The 17,459-nt window shown below is 36.8% G+C and overlaps 2 protein-coding genes across 2 annotated transcripts; both read left to right on the forward strand.

The window, feature by feature from the left end:
* The first annotated feature begins 444 nt into the window (after positions 1-444).
* LOC127163081 (heat shock 70 kDa protein-like) lies at positions 445-3,413 on the forward strand. Its single transcript, XM_051106105.1, has 2 exons — positions 445-601; positions 966-3,413. The coding sequence occupies exon 2, from the start codon at positions 992-994 to the stop codon at positions 2,921-2,923; it is 1,932 nt and encodes a 643-aa protein (XP_050962062.1). The 5' UTR covers positions 445-601; positions 966-991; the 3' UTR covers positions 2,924-3,413.
* Positions 3,414-4,718: 1,305 nt separating this feature from the next.
* pitpnbl (phosphatidylinositol transfer protein, beta, like) lies at positions 4,719-13,236 on the forward strand. The gene is made up of 11 exons (XM_051106113.1): positions 4,719-4,884; positions 5,314-5,344; positions 5,565-5,710; positions 7,317-7,408; positions 7,612-7,619; positions 7,782-7,856; positions 8,327-8,410; positions 8,640-8,717; positions 9,414-9,521; positions 11,669-11,791; positions 12,157-13,236. Exons 1-11 carry the CDS (start codon positions 4,796-4,798, stop codon positions 12,202-12,204), a joined length of 882 nt encoding a protein of 293 aa, XP_050962070.1. The 5' UTR covers positions 4,719-4,795; the 3' UTR covers positions 12,205-13,236.
* Positions 13,237-17,459: the final 4,223 nt, after the last annotated feature.

Genomic DNA, 17,459 nt, shown 5'->3' on the forward strand with positions numbered 1-17,459 from the left:
TGATCGTATGATCTGGATGATAAGGATATGTAAATTAATTATACCTGAGAATTAATTTTGCTGGAAAATCCAAACAAATACAGCAGGGTAACAGCAATCACAATCATCAGATATTATACAATGTTTTATTTAAGTATAAATTTGAAAGATTTTTTAAATAGCGTCGTACGATTGACTGTCAGAAATAGCCTAAATCTAATATGGGTTTTGGTTACAGATTAAGTCAAATGCTGATGATTATGATATATACATGCAGCCTTATACGAGTGTTTAAACAAGTTTTTCTTATAATGACTAAAATCTTAGCGAACACTCCAGAAAATGCATGAAGGTTCCTATAGGCTCCCATAGCAACCATGGGCGGGACTTTCTCTGTTTTCATGCTTTCATTGGTCAATTCATCATGAGCTTTCGAGAAACGTTTAGAACGTGTAAGAATGAGACCGACTTTTGTATATAAACAGCAGCGCGTGTTGGAAGCGTCAGTGTTAACGTAACATTACGGCGAGCAAAACGAAAGCGACAACGACTTTCTCTGAGGAAACAAAATCAAATCTCTTGAAGAAGCTACGTTCTTCTACTACTACCACAGCATTTTAAGGTAAGCATATTTTTATTATTAGTCTATTCTTGTTTAGTTTTTCTATTATTTTGCTTAGCTTACTATTAAGTGTGTATTTTTGTGTTTCAAATATTACATAAATCTTTATTCAACACCAATACTGGTTCTCTAACTCTTTGTGAACACTATTAACATCAGTTAGCACTTTATACAAATAATTAACGGGTTTTTTTTATATATGCAGGTATTTAATTAGTCAGCTTCTGTCTAGAACCTTCCTTACACCTTCGTGTTTCATGTTTTTAATGACTTATTTTTGCTCACTGCTTTTTTGTACAATGTAAAAATGTTTTATTTAATAATAAATATTTACCTGGTGTCTATTTTCTTTATTTTCTTGTAGTTAGGTGTTAACTCTCTGTGAAAAAGATGTCTGCTGCAAAAGGAGTTGCTGTTGGGATTGACCTGGGCACCACCTACTCCTGCGTAGGTGTGTTTCAGCATGGAAAAGTGGAGATCATCGCCAATGACCAGGGAAACAGAACAACACCAAGTTATGTTGCCTTCACAGACACTGAGAGGCTCATTGGCGATGCAGCTAAAAACCAGGTGGCCATGAATCCCAACAACACCGTGTTTGATGCCAAGAGGCTGATCGGCAGGAAGTTTGATGACCCGGTTGTGCAGTCTGACATGAAGCACTGGTCTTTCCGAGTCATCAGTGATGGAGGAAAGCCTAAGGTACAGGTTGAGTACAAAGGTGAAACCAAATCATTTTACCCTGAGGAAATCTCTTCCATGGTCCTTGTGAAGATGAAGGAGATTGCTGAAGCTTATCTGGGGCAGAAGGTGACGAATGCAGTTATCACAGTTCCTGCCTATTTCAATGACTCCCAAAGACAAGCGACTAAAGACGCTGGAGTAATCGCTGGACTGAATGTCCTCAGAATCATCAACGAGCCCACAGCTGCAGCCATTGCCTACGGCCTTGACAAAGGCAAAGCTTCAGAGCGCAACGTCCTGATCTTTGACCTGGGCGGAGGCACTTTTGACGTGTCCATCCTGACCATTGAAGATGGCATCTTTGAGGTGAAGGCCACAGCTGGAGACACTCATCTGGGTGGTGAAGACTTTGATAATCGCATGGTGAATCACTTTGTTGAAGAATTCAAGAGGAAGCACAAGAAGGACATCAGTCAGAACAAGAGGGCCCTGAGGAGGCTGCGTACAGCATGTGAGCGAGCCAAGAGAACCCTCTCGTCCAGCTCTCAGGCCAGCATTGAGATCGACTCACTGTACGAGGGCATCGACTTCTACACGTCCATCACCAGAGCTCGCTTTGAAGAGATGTGCTCAGACCTCTTCAGAGGAACACTTGATCCTGTGGAAAAAGCCCTGAGAGATGCCAAGATGGACAAGTCTCAGATCAATGACATTGTGTTGGTTGGTGGATCAACAAGAATTCCAAAGATCCAGAAGCTTCTGCAGGATTTCTTCAACGGCAGAGACTTGAACAAGAGCATCAATCCAGATGAGGCAGTGGCTTATGGTGCTGCGGTCCAAGCTGCGATCCTAATGGGAGACACATCTGGAAATGTCCAGGACCTGCTGCTCCTGGATGTTGCGCCACTATCCTTGGGCATCGAGACGGCAGGTGGAGTCATGACGGCCCTCATCAAACGCAACACCACCATCCCCACCAAACAGACCCAGACCTTCACCACCTACGCAGACAACCAGCCCGGTGTCCTGATCCAGGTCTATGAGGGCGAGAGGGCCATGACAAAAGACAACAACCTGCTGGGTAAATTTGACCTGACAGGAATTCCACCTGCACCACGTGGAGTCCCGCAGATTGAAGTGACCTTTGACATCGATGCCAACGGAATCCTAAACGTGTCAGCGGTGGACAAAAGCACTGGAAAAGAGAACAAGATCACCATCACCAATGACAAGGGCAGACTGAGTAAAGAGGAGATTGAGAGGATGGTGCAAGAAGCAGATAAGTACAAAGCAGAAGATGATTTGCAAAGAGAGAAGATTGCTGCCAAAAACGCCCTGGAGTCTTACGCCTTCAACATGAAGAGCAGTGTGGAAGATGAGAACCTGAAAGGCAAGATCAGCGAGGATGACAAGAAGAAAGTTATTGAGAAATGTAACGAGGCCATCAGCTGGCTAGAAAACAACCAGCTGGCTGAAAAAGAAGAGTATGATCATAAGCTGAAGGAGCTGGAGAAGATCTGCAACCCAATCATCACCAAGCTATACCAGGGAGGGATGCCAGCTGGAGGCTCTGGAGCTCAGACACATGGAAGCTCAGGGGCCAGTGCTCAGGGGCCAACTATTGAAGAGGTGGATTAAGTATGCGATAGACAGTGTAATTGATTTTGGTTAGGTTTTGTCGTAATTCCAGTTACATAATTTATTGTTTGAGAATTTTTGGACCACTTATTTCGACGTTGTTGTTGACCACTACTGCTGATTTTCTGTTGCACTGTATGTTGCATTAGATTACTTGATTTTTTTTCCGAGATTGCAGTTGAACATTTACATTTATATTTGAAAGATTGCATATAAAATGTATTTTTGTTAGATACATTTTCTGTTACATGTAATAAGAAATGCTAATATATACATATATAAGACTGCTAATGGTATGTCATGTATTATCTGCATGTTAAGAATTAAACCAAAAAGAAAGTTAAGAAATGTTCAGCATGCTGACTGTTAAAATGTGGAATTTTCTGTGTGTATATACCAGTTGTAGGCATTATTGTGCCATATTCCATATGAAAGTGTTTGTTTTTTTTGTTCAAGTCTCTGAACATTCCCAATAAACTATTAAAAATGTAAACAAATGTTACAAGAGCCTTTTTTTAAGATGTTTTGTACTGATATGTATATGCATGAAAATTGATTGACTTTAAACAACTTTTTTTTTTTTAATTATATCAATTATTATTATAGGCTTACATACTTGATTATTACTTTATGGTGAAATGCTGGGTTTAAGTAGAAAGCTAAACAGCTTATGTTTTTGTTTATCTTAAAGGGACAGTTTACCCAAAAAAGTCTGTGATGATTCACTCATCCTAATGTCATACCAAATCTGTATGAGTTTATTTTTTTGTGGAACATAACCAGATATTTATTGTTTTTGGAAATCACCTATAATGTTTGGTTACTAACATTCTTCAAAATGTAGATTTGGAATGAAATTCGGGTTGCATAACTGAACTTTCTGAACTGACTTTTTTGGTCAAACTATCGCTTTAAGAGTTGAACGTGAGATTATATACAATAGTTAGATAAATTACAAAAGCAGTAATTTTCATTAAAAAAATACAATTAAATGTATTCTATTATGTTTATATAAGGAAAGTTTTATATAGGGAAAGACACTTAAAAGTGATGCATGACAATATTGTGTTACTCCCTAAAAAAAGTAACAAGTTGCGTTACATGGTTACTTTCTATGGAAAGACATCTGTTATATTTTGCATTAACTATTTCTCATCTAGGCTGGGCTTGCTTGTTTGGTTTTAATATAAAAAAGTTCTATTTTTGGCAGATGTAAAAATCCTTTGACACCAAAAGTGAAATGAATAAGCCCCAGACTGAAGGAAAAGTAAATTAGAGTAGAGAAGTGTGCACAGCAGCTCAAACACACATTCATTCTGGATTGCATGAACAATAGGACGCAGGAGAAGAAAATTCTACGTTTTTCAGCAGTAAAAACAAATGAAACACGTTTTATCTAAAGTCGTTTTTGCTTATTCGTATGGTTGAATTGGATCATCGAAGGTCAGCAGCGAAGACACTGGTCAGTAAATGGCAAAACAAAGTACTGGCGTTACTTATTTGAAAAAGTAACTAATTTTTCTTGTAAATTAAAAAGTAATGTGTTACTTTACTCGTTACTTGAAAACGTAATCTGATTACGTAACTCACGTTACTTAATGCGTTACTCCAATAATCAATCTATCTATCTACACACACATCTGTTTACAACTTATAACTTGGCTTAACCAGCCAAGACCATAAAAACTGTAAACTGTTATCTTTTCATCATGGTAGAAAATGAAGAATGATCGAGCAGGGCGAGAATACTTTCTACTGTTTAATTTACGACAGAATAAACTGATAATCCCACGACCATACCACGAAATTCCCTTCCCATCATGGTCTCTCTTCTCAAACCCCTGCGCGTCCTCTTCACGCCCCTCTCCACTGATGACGCGAGTGGCTCATTTCCGGCGACCGCAATCTGTTGTTGAATGTACCGTTCTGTCCAGATTCGGGATGGTACTCGTCAAGCAATAGTGAGTGCTTTTTACTGTATACATTAAATGGATTCAGTTACACTATATTATACAGTCTGTGACTGGCGTATTTTAAACAATTTCCCATATGGCATAGTAAACAGATCATTTAAGCCTGTTATTTGGATGTGCTGGACGGGCGCTAGCCGCTTAACGTTAGCCTGCCTGATACAGCATTATAGTGTTTTTTTACAGACCGCGTCCCCACCAACGCCGCTATTCATCAACGCATGATAGGATGAGTATTTAATAAGAGTAATATATTGAGTTTAGACTCCGCCGTGTGTTAAAATGCCGGTTTATCGCACAATAAAGCGGGGCCAGCTAACGACACGCCCGTTATACAGGCGCGGCGTGATGCAGTGTCCATGATATGAGAGAATAAATGATTCAGAGCTGTTTTTAACCTCTGCTCACTTCTCATTTCAGCCAGGTGCTGTTGCCATGTTCAGTAGAAGAGGTAAGAGCCACTGCTTTTACAGTAACCGGCTGCTGCTGTGCCTTCTGTGATCAATGGGGATCTGTGTTTCTGCTTAAGCAAATATTTATACAGCTCCCTTCTCTTTAATGGAGTCAGAGCAGCACCTCTTGTGCATTACATTGTTTGTCTCTATTGTGCTGTGAACTGGTGGACAGTTGACACTAGTTATTTATGTAACACCCCCTTGCGTCCCTCTCAGTACCAGGTTGGCCAACTGTACTCGGTTGCAGAGGCCAGTAAGAACAACACAGGGGGAGGAGAAGGGATCGAGGTCCTTCGAAATGAACCTTATGAGAAGGATGGAGAGAAGGGCCAGTACACCCACAAGATCTACCACATACACAGGTGAGAGCATGTGTACAGACTTTGATCATGTTGACAGCCATGCTGGTTTCACCTAATCAGTAAGACTGTGATCACAGAGTTTCTGTAGGAACCTCCGGCAGTGGTTTAGCAGCTACACTTATTGTTCTAGTTATACGTAGTGAATTCACTATTGTTAAATTGAATTGTACAAAAGTAACAATAAAGACTTCTACACTGTTATAAAATAATCAATTTCAATAAATGTTGTTTTGTTTTGCTTTTTTACTTTTTGTTCATCAATGAAGTCTGAAAGTATGTATCTTAGTTTCCACAGAACAGATGTTTCAACATTGATAATAATAACAAATATTGATATTTTATGAATCATTCTGAATATTAGAATGATTTTATTAAAACTGTCATGTGACAATTCAGCTTTGGCACCACAGGAATAAATCATGTTTTAAAATATATTCTGATAGAAAACAGTTATTGTAAATATTAGATCAACATATTTAAGTTTTTGTGTTTTTGATCAAATAAATGCAGCCTTGGTGAGCATAAGAGACTTCTTTTATATATTTTTTTAAAAAATATTAAAAGAACAATAGTGAATAGGAAAGACTGGGGCAAATTCCACACTTTTTTGTTTGTCTTGGCAAAAACATTTGGACATTGCCTAGTTAAAAAAATTGTTTAATTGACTGAATTGTAGGACATTGTTACATTGCATGGGTTAAGTCACAGTCATCGTCATTGCAGCAATGTAAGCAATTATAAAACACAAAATTGTTCAAGAAACAGCAAAGATATAAATGACAACGCACAACATTTTTAGACCATAAATTGTAGAACATAAATTGTAATAACACACATGTGACCCAGGACCACAAAACCAGTCATAAGGGTTGATTTTTTTTTTTTTTTTTTTTTTTTAAATTGAGGTTTATACATCATCTGAAATCTGAATAAATAAGCTTTCTATTAATGTAATGTATAATATTTGGCCGAGATGCAACTATTTGAAAATCTGGAATCTGAGGGTGCAAAAAAATCTAAATATTGAGAAATTCACCTTTAAAGTTGTTCAAATGAAGTTCTTAGCAATGCATATTAATAATCAGAAATTAAGTTTTGATATATTTACGGTAGTAAAGTATTTTCCTGGAACATGATCTTTACTTAATAACTTAATGATTTTTGGCATAAAAGAAAAACTGATAATTTTGACCCATACAATGTATTTTTGGCTATTGCTACAACTATACCCATGCTACTTAAGGCTGGTTTTGTGGTCCAGTGTCAAACATAAGAATCGTAACATAAAACAAATGTTATTTTTGTTTTATGTTATAACGTCTACAAAATACTCTCAATACCCTAAAAACCATTTTTTGGTTACAATTTATTTTAATTATATAGTTGACCCTTGCATAAATGTGTTATTGTGTTTGCTTGTTTAATCAAACAGATATTTTGTTACTTTATTATTCTAATTTATGGCATTGTTTAAACTAACATACAAAACCACTACTAGAGAAGATAAGCATTTGTGTAATTGGTCTTCTTACTCTTCTTATGATGACTTCTCTGTATTACAGCTATTCACCAGTCATCATATGAATATTGATTTTGTCTTTTTCAGCAAGGTTCCTGGTTTTATTCAGATGTTTGCCCCAGAAGGAGCCCTGGTTTTTCATGAGAAAGCATGGAACGCCTACCCATACTGTCGCACTAGTTAGTAAACGCTAATTATTTTGGCATGTGTGAATAAGTGATTATTTATAAATGACAGTGTATGATTCTACCCACTTCTTTTGCTTTTGCATTTAATGCATTGATAAGTTACTGCTCTGTACAAAAAAAAAAATCAATTTTCTCATTGTCAATGTCATTGTTCTTTTCATTCCCACAACTGAATCGATTATGGTACACCGCAGTCGTTACAGTAAGTGTATTTTTGAAATCATCACGCTCTGAGATCATTGACTGCTCACAGGTTGTTTTTGCTGAATCAGAGTTTAGTCAGGATGTCTCACTGTTTTGATCTAAACTCTGTATTAAAAATGGATTTAGTTTGTGAAGCCTCTTTGTGCTTTTTGCATTTCAGAATGAATACATGAAGGATGATTTTTTCATTAAGATTGAAACCTGGCATAAACCAGACATGGGAACAACTGAGAATGTGAGTGTTAATACACAGTTCATCAGCACCTTTACGTCATGCCAAATAACTCAGAGTCTCTCAACCAGAGCTTATTTCATAATTTGTTTTTTTTGGTCTGCATGCAGTGCAAATGCAGTCATTACTGAAATGAGTAAAAAGCATTAGAAGCTGCTATTGGTTAATTTAGAAGGATGATGAATGAACTTGTGCCTCAATTACATTTGTTTATTAAATAACTTGTTAATTTTGACTTTTCTGTAAATAAGACTTTCCTGTTTTATGGACTTCACTATTTTTAATTACCAAATGTAGCCATTGTCACTATGGTTACAGGCTTTATTCATGGTTGCTGCAAGAATAGAAGAGGTCTGACTGAAGTTGTTTGTTCATGCAAACACTATTTAATCCTGTTGTACGAATAGGGCATCTGTAAGTAAGTCCTTATCAGTAAAGTCTTCATTTCAATGTTTTATTTTCCTCTCATGCAGCCTCATGGTCTTCCTCCTGAGGAGTGGGAGGACATTGAGATTGTGCCGATCGATATAGCTGATCGCTCTCAGGTGGATGATGTGGTGAGTTGATACGGAGAGTGCATTTCTGTCTTTCTGTGAAATTGTGGATCCAGAATTTGTATTAGTGCTCTATTATTAGACGCATTAAAATCCTACAGATTTAAATCAAATCCATACATAAGCACACAATCCTCTGTCGACCTGCAATTTTGCTTTTATGAATCTCCTCTTCTTTCCATATCCACTCCCATTCGCTCATCCCTCCATCTCTGTTTCATTTGTTTCTCAGGACTATAAGCCAGAAGAGGACCCTGCCGTTTACCACTCGGAGAAAACTGGGAGAGGACCTCTGGGACCAGAATGGAAGGTACACAAACATGCCATATTCACATATATGGAAACTTTTACAGGTGTGAGTTTTGCAAGGAAACAACTCCATTGCTTGTTGTCAGTAGTGTAGTGAAAGCACACACAAAATTCACTTTCAAACCAAGTCCATGTTTGTCCTTCTGCAAAATTTCCCATTGTGTGGATTTCTGTTGAAATAACTGGAATTTGCCCATGAAAAATTTGATGAACAACAGTAAAATGTGACAGAGTCCTTCAGTTCATTATCTCTAAAGCATATTTGTGATGTCTTGAACTTCTCTAGGAGTCTACTTTTATATATAAGTTATTTAGTATTTATATTTTTAACTTGATTCTCGGTATAAATGTATCTGTGGTGGCTGGCATGATGCTAATTATAAACAATCAGTCAGTCACCTCAAAGTTGACTTATTTGCATGTGAAGCGCACAAAACTGATTGATTGTAACAGTTTTCCGTTTTAATGATATTAAGCCACTTTTTTATTGATACTGTTAATTACTGAAAAAAGTTTATTTGAAATCAGTATTTCTCTTGGGTTAATTTCTTGCTCTTCGAGAACAGGGCTAATGTTGTTGTCATTGATATTCTCATTCTTGGTCATGTGTGCACAGTTTCAGTTCACACTGATAGTATTGAAGTATCCAAGTGAGTAATAATCTACAATATCTGTTCCTCATCTCTGTCTATTGCAGAAAGAGCTTCATAATGGTAACTGTCCCTACATGACAGCATACAAGCTGGTGACGGTTCATTTTCGCTGGTGGGGTCTGCAGGGACGTGTGGAGAGCTTCATTCATAAGGTGATCCATCAGCACTGAAGAGTTCAATATTTCACCAGCACAAAAAAGGCTCAACTTACACTTTTATACTGTACTTGTTAACTTTCATGTACATCAGAGAAATGTTTCCATTACATATCCCATTATATACGAGGACCACGTATTAGGGTTGCGACAATAAATCCATACATCGCGATTCATGAATAGATTCTGAGATTTTCTGAATGCATTGCGATTCTCTCTGGACAAGCCTTTAACAGCCAATTCGCTTCAACCTTTTCGAACTTTATGAATGTTTATTTTTGGTTTAAGTGTGTGTGTAAGGAATTGGATGCAAGTAGAGTATAGCTGTTTCTAAAGCATTAAGTGCTGTTCAAAACTAAGCTTAGAATCAATTCCAGAGAGAATAACTTGTAGATTTCCTATGCATGGTTTATTTTCCCAGCCCTACCATGTATCATTTGCATAAACCACCAAAAAAGAAGAATATCCATCCTTAAACAGCTACATTTTTTACAGCAGAAACAAATGCTATAATCTTGGCAGTGGATTCTTGGCATTGCACCGGAGGTACATTTTCATAGTTCCTAGAACTATTGGCAGAAGTACTTTTTGGCGTGTTCGCACCACAGAAACTAGGATTGTGTTTAGTTCTAGGAACTCCATTTGAGGGAACTAAATTGGCTCCTACTTCAGAATAGGGTCTAAAACAGTTCTATAGGAACTTCCAGTGACGCAGATTGGCCAAACGCATACGAAACATTGGCTACTCCATGTAAACATATTTACTCCACAAACATGTGAACCGCGATAACGGCATTTAGCTACCTGTTGTCTGCAACGTTGTGTTTTCCCAGCCTCAGTGACATGTATTACTGCAAGTTGTCATAAGAGATTTAGTCAGATCTTCATGCTCTTTCAATCACGCACATTGTGCGTTTACATTCTCTCTGTTATCTCCGTTATCATGAAACCCACGACAGGCAACAAAAACAGCTCTGATCACGGTGTCCTCCATTCACCGGTTGTTGACATTTGTAAATACCGTGAAGAAAGACGTCGCTGTCGGCATCTTCAGAGTTCCTGCTGCCAGTGTGAATGCAACCAGGAAAATGGCCTGGGGGATATTTGTTTTCTAGGAACCACCATTTTGGCTAGTTCCTACAACAGAGTTCCTAGAGCTACGCGGTGCGAGAGCCCCTAAAGACTATGCAGCAGAGAAATTTTCTTATAATTAGATTCAAAGTCCTGTCTTAAAGCAATGTCATTCCTTAAAAATGATCACCCAGCACTTTTAACAAACTGCTGGAACTAGAGGGTAATACATTTAATATCTAGTTTTAATGGGTACCTGGGCACTGTGCAATCAGGAAGCTGCCGCAAAAGTGGCATTATCAGCAGGCCTCCTATAGAACTAAAGCCAATAATTCAGTCCTATATTAATAACAAAACGCAAACAGTGTGGAATTTGTAAATTATGAAGAATGAGCAAGCTACGTGAAAATAGCCCTAATGTTGGGAGAAGAAGTTTCAATAAGACATAAGCTTTATAAGTACTAATAAACAGCCAATATGCTAGTAATATGCATGCTCATAAACAACTAGTTAATAGTGAGAATTGATCCCTAAACTAAGATTTTCTCCCAATAAAAAAAAAAAAAAAAAAAAAAAAAAAAACCCGGAAGGCATGGTGTTAAAAAACAACAAACAATGCTAGTAGTAGTTTGATATATGTGACCCTGGACCACAAAACCAGTCATATCAGTAGGATATTAAGTAAAGATCATGTTTCATCAAGATATTGTGTAAATTTCCTATTGTAAATATATCAAAACTTCAATTGGACAACTATAAACTATTTTCTCATTATTTTGATTTTTTTATTTTTATTTATTTATTTTTTTTTGCACCCTCAGATTCCAGATTTCAAATAGTTTTATCTCAGCCAAATATTATCCTGTCCTAACAGACATCATCAATGGAAAGTTTATTTATTTAGCTTTCAGATGATGTATAAATCTCAGTTTCACAAAACTGATGCTTAAGACTGGTTTTGTGGTCCAGGGTCACATATTTTTTGTGATTAGACAGCTCTTCTTAGGTTTTAATAAATCTTTGTTCATGCTGTTGTACTAATATCAACCCCATCTCCCTCTGTGTTTGAGTAGCAGGAGAAAAGGCTTTTCACTAATTTCCATCGGCAACTCTTCTGTTGGCTGGACCGCTGGGTGGACCTCACTATGGATGACATTCGTAGGATGGAGGAAGAGACACAGAGGGAGCTGGACCAGGTATGTGTTTCTGTAGAAACCATGCAACGCAGTTCTGCCCACATCAAAAAAATGACTGCAGGACATTATATATTATTGAGAAGATTAATGGAGATGATTGATTTTAAACCTGCAATTGATTAATAGTTTTGTGGAAAATCATGAATTTTTTTTTTTTTATTGATGAACAGGAATATAAAATATATAATATTATATAAAATATATAATAAATAAATAAATAAATAAATAAATAAATAAGTATATATATATTTACTGTCACTTTTTCATTTCTTTCTTTAAAACAAAAAGTCTTACCACAAATTTAGGAATGGTAGTGTACTTGCATGTGACAGATTATTATTAAATCTGTTTATTTTCATTTTCAGATGCGCAGCCAAGGCTCTGTGCGAGGGATGAAAGCAGGCGAGGACTAGGGAGCGCCGAAAGAATGGAAGAAACAAAATAGGGGCTACTTTTTATTTTACCTCCTCCAGTCCTCATGGCCAATCACAACGTGCCACATCATCAAGCCCTTCCAAGCAGGAAACTGTCATCCCTTCCCCAGGACATGTCCATTACCATGAGTGTGAATGCGTTTATGCGAATGTGCACAGTATGCATGTGTATCCGTGGTTTGTGCAGTCAGACTTTAAACCTCATCATTTGCTGCCAAATTCTTTTGGATTCACTTAAGATATGTTAAGTGATGCCGGCATTTCTTTTTATAATTAAGTATTATAACTGTTTAATGGTTTTTGGTTCATTTTGCAACCATCAGCTTTTTACTGAGTGCGCCAGTGGAGTAACGAATCCCAAGCCCGTTCCGCAGAGAGTCTGAGGAATCATTCACTACATGTATTTTGACCATAAATAAATGACTAAGTAATTTACTTCTTAATTCTGTTAAATAAATTTGTCATGTTGTTCAGGAAATATCGGTGGAACTTGTATATGCCTCAAGAGGTAGGATCATTGATGTCAGATGAACGAGTAATTGAGATTAAAGGGAAACAGAAGGCTTGTTAAACTCATGTGGCTTAAAGCATAACGGTTTTCTGGTTTACTTACGGTGGTCTTTCGGTTTGGTTCTGCACTGATTGCAGTGTGGATGTCATTGAGAGCAGTGGATGGATATGGTTTCATTTTTAAACTGAGTGTAAGAGCCTTGAAACCCCTCCCACCTTTGACTGACATGCCACAGGCCACGCCCCTCCGTTCGGGTGGGGATGGTCTGAATTTTTGGAGAGTGAAGTACAATTTACAATACTGTAACAACAAATAAAAGAAAACATCATTGACTACCAAGAGCTGTGTGCATCCTTTTGATTCTTCTGCACTGGTTTTAGTTTACATCAAGACTTTGGACTTTTTTAAATCGAAAGCTTTGTCTTGTCTGTTTTTCTGTAGACAGAAACAACATGCATGTAACAATTATCCTGACTTAATTAAAACAATCTTTGTTTTTATTATGCATCTTGTTTTTGCAGAAACTATAACTAAAATAAAAATAAAGCATCTTGCCATTTATGTGATTTTATTTTAGATTAAATCCTCAGTTTGGGTTCATAATCTGTAGCTTCGTATGCACCTGTATGGCACCGTAAACGGCCTCGTTTTCTCCTCAGTGATCGACAACGTCCTCTGGTGGTATAATTTTTAAACTGGCGTCCTTTAGGTCTTCCTTCAGGTTGTGTACTGTTTCAGAATTTTTAGTCCCATACAAAAAACGTGTGGAAGCTGCTAAATCATACAGAGAAGTTAAGGGCGCAATATTTTGACAAACTTTTATACGTTTATAAAAATGACATATATTTTCTAATTGAACTATGGCCTAATCCTAGTTTAGTTTAAACCCTGTCTGAAACCAGGCCCAAATGGTTTTTCTTGGTCCAACCGATTAATACAGCCCAAAACATGACAATAATTGGCCATTTCAGGCAGCAAAAATCAGCAAAATATGCAAGTTTTGTTAGGTTCAGTGGCATTGTTTATGTTCAGTGCCGCCAATATGGCCGAATGGCAACACGTCGTTAAAGCACTCTATCAGTCTTAATCCTTTCAACCCGGCCTCTGTGAAAGTTCTGTGGATTGAAATATAAAACAAAAGTAAGTTTTAAATGTTATATTGCAACTTTTAAAATTATCTTTGGCTGATTTGTTTGTCCATAAACCCATCATTAAACAAATGTAAATATTACTTACTCAGATATTTTTGACGCAATAAACACGCCTAAGGAAGGATGTGAAGGTAAGACAGCTGAATTATAAGCATGTTTGTTAATGTAAAGAACGGAAAAAGAGGACTAGGGTGAGAAAGGGCGGGGGAGACAAAACAAGGGCAAGTCACAGATTTAGCATTGTTTGTTAGTGTTATTAATGGGTGTAATGTTTATACAGTGTTATCAAGGAAATCAAGAATTTAATACTAAGGAGTTTCCTGGGTGGCAAAAAGCACTGGTGGGGATCTGGGATTGATTTTAGATGGCAATTACAGTCTTTTGTGCTGGGAAAGGTTCACATCTGTCACCACTGTGAAAACTGTTAATCAGTAGTAAAAAAAATTGTCATTTGGTGCATTTCATATGCAGTAAGAATGGTAAGATGGAAATGTTTTTATTATTTATTTTTATTTTTATTAACGGGCTATGGAAGCCCGTTTCAGCCTAATTAATAAAAAAAAAAGGTAATTGTGATTTTTTATCTCACAATTTTGACTTTTTTTTCTTGCAATTTACAGTTTATATTTCAAAATTCTGAGAAAAAAAGTTACAATTACCTTTTTTATCCAGTGGCAGAAACGGATTTTCATACCGAGAAGAACACAAAACCTGTTATATCATAAATATTTTAAACATGAAAAAACAGAACAGAAAACATCCTGATTTAAATACATAAATACTGGATTAAATGCACACAATGAGTGGAAGACAGAAGGAGAGTGTGATGGATAAATGAGGGATTATGTAGCATCAGAAGAAAAAATGCCTATGTAGTGGGATTAAATAATGAAAATAAATACTTAAGAAAACAGGTCAGCATTATGTAATCTTTACACATTCCCCCAAGACATGCTCTGACTCCATGTCTGTCGACCAGCCAGGGCGACCCCATAATATCTATTGTAGGACCTAGAGGACCTAGTTATTCATTTTAGTCTTAGTTATTCATATATATATATGGCCACAAAAGCAGTCATAAGGGTCAGTTTTTTTCATCTGAAATCTAAATAAATACCATTGATGTATTGTTTGTTAGGATAGGACAGTACTTGGCTGAGATACGACAATTTGAGTATCTGGAATCTGAGGGTGCAAAAAAATAATAATAAAACAAAATTGAGAAAATTGCCTTTAAAGTTGTCCAAATGAAGTTCTTAGCATTGCATATTACTAATCAAAAATTAAGTTTTTATATATGTATAGTAAGAAATTAACAAAATATATTCATGGAATGTGATGTTTACTTAATATCCTACTGATTTTTGGCATAAAAGAAAAATTTATAATTTTGACCCATACAATGTATTTTGGCTATTGCTACAAATATACCTGTGCTGTGCTACTTAAGACTGGTTTTGTGGTCTAGGGTCACATATTTATTTTAATTCCCCTTTTTGGTCACACTTTATTTTAAGGTCCAATTGTCACTATTAACTATTAACTATGACTTTTGCCTAATGGTTAGAGAGTTGGGCTTGTAAGCCAAAGGTCACTGGTTCGATTCCCGCACCAGCAGGAATTGAAGGTGGGGATTGTGAATGAGCAGCGCTCTTTCCACCTTCAATACCATGGCTGAAGTGCCCTTGAGCAAGGCACCGAACCCCCAGTTGCTCCCCGGGTGCTGGAGCAATGGCTGCCCACTGCAGTGAGCAGTGTGTGTTCACTTCTTAAAGCTGTGTGTGCACTCGTGATGGGTTAAATGCAGAGGACCAATTTCGAGTATGGGTCACCATACTTGATAATACGTCATCACTTTTAATTTGCTGTATAGTAGTTGGCAGTTGTATAGTTTTGGTAGTTGTTAAGTTTAGGTATGGAGTAGGGTTAAAGTATCTAAAATATGGTCATGCAGGATAAGGGATTAATATGTGCTACTAATAAGTACTAATAAGTACTAATAAACAGCCAATGTGCTAGTCAATAAATTGGTCCTTAAAATAAAGTGTTACCTTTTACCTGAGACACAATGTTCTCTGCAGACCACATGCAAAAAGACATTATTAAAATATGAAAAACACATAAAAGTTCCAAAAGACTGAGGCTACTAGTGAAAATGCTTTTATTTGCATTTTTTTTTTTGCAGTTTTATGCATTATTTTGCTTTTTTTTCTTTATGCATTACACTTTATGTTACATTAAATGTGCATTAAATATGCTCATGCTTATTTAATTAGTGACCTATAGTGCTGAATATTTTTAATTTATTTTATGTCAGATGACAACTTTAAGGCTATAATCTTTACCTACTATCGGTATCTGACTCTATCATCCATACATAATCCTAAATACCCTGTTCATAAACATTTAAATAATCACATCAGTGCAAATAAGCCTACTAAGCTATACGATTTACTAGGAACCCTGGAACAAACGCACTGGTTGTGATGTAATATTGTGTAAGTCTGTGCATGTGTATGCATTTCTCCCAGTTGCATTTCAAGAGAAACAGATCAGTGACAGACTGGATGTTATTAATGGCTTAGCGAGGTCGTTCAGCACATCTGGCACAGAGGTTTATCTGGGCTGCTGCCTGTTCAGGTCAGGAACAATTGTTTAATTATGAACAATAGTGATTATTTAAAGGTCAGAAGGTATTTGTGATTCACTTTATTAAAAGAGTGCAAGGTTTTGATATATAAAGTTCAGATATATAAAGTATATAGACTGGACAGAGGTTGATCATGGAGCAGATGTTACTTAGTAGCAGCACAGGCTTAGCAGATCAGCTAGAAAAGCGTGAGCTGAGCAGATTTGCCGTTGAGTTCGTGGAAACGCGTGATCAGCTGAGGAGGTTAAAGGGATTAGTGCGCTGCAGGATTTGATTATATTTATTATTATATATTGTTTCCCAGCGGTCTCTACCTTTAATGCCATTTTCAGGCCATAGTGCAATGTGCAAGCGCCAATAATCTGTGTCAATGTTGAGATTATTGGTCTAATGCAGAATGTCCTTTTGTGTAGAAGTCCACTTAAACAGATGTTTTACTTTTTGTTTTATCCGTTACACTTTGTATCAAACTGAAAAGTCATGGATAACATCATTTTATTTTGTTGGCGCCTTATGTTAAACTGCTTTAAATTCCCTTTTCCCCTCAATCTGTGCTTAATATATCATAATGACAAATTAAAAAGGTGAAACTGAAATTTCTGAATAACTCAGTGCTTGCTTGAAGCACCTTCCAGCCTCAAGTGTTTTAAAAATACAGTGAAGCTTTGCACATCTGCATGTGACAATTATTTGCTATTCTTCTCTTGGGGGCAACATTTATTTTTTAGGTTTCTCCAGAGGAGTTTGATCAGGTTCAAGCCCAGGCTGTGGCTGGGCCACTCAAGGGCATTCACAGAGTTGTCTATAAGCCACTCTTGTTGTGTGCTTAGGATCTTTGTCCTGTTAGAAAGTGAACCTTCTGCCAAGTTTGAGGATTGTGAATGCTCTAATCTACTGGGTTTTCATTAAGGCTATCTCAAAA

This window comes from Labeo rohita, chromosome 3 (assembly GCF_022985175.1).
Source record: "Labeo rohita strain BAU-BD-2019 chromosome 3, IGBB_LRoh.1.0, whole genome shotgun sequence".
NCBI classification, from domain to species: Eukaryota; Metazoa; Chordata; class Actinopteri; order Cypriniformes; family Cyprinidae; genus Labeo; species Labeo rohita.

What these genes read in the sequence shown, in the direction of transcription:
- pitpnbl (XM_051106113.1), top strand. Translation starts at nt 4,796, where the DNA reads ATGACGCGAGTGGCTCATTTCCGGCGACCGCAATCTGTTGTTGAATGT. An exon ending in TGCCATGTTCAGTAGAAGAG is followed by an intron (nt 5,345 to 5,564) that starts GTAAGAGCCACT and finishes CGTCCCTCTCAG; the next exon opens with TACCAGGTTGGCCAACTGTA. An exon ending in GCTCTCAGGTGGATGATGTG is followed by an intron (nt 8,411 to 8,639) that starts GTGAGTTGATAC and finishes TTTGTTTCTCAG; the next exon opens with GACTATAAGCCAGAAGAGGA.
- LOC127163081 (XM_051106105.1), top strand. Translation starts at nt 992, where the DNA reads ATGTCTGCTGCAAAAGGAGTTGCTGTTGGGATTGACCTGGGCACCACC.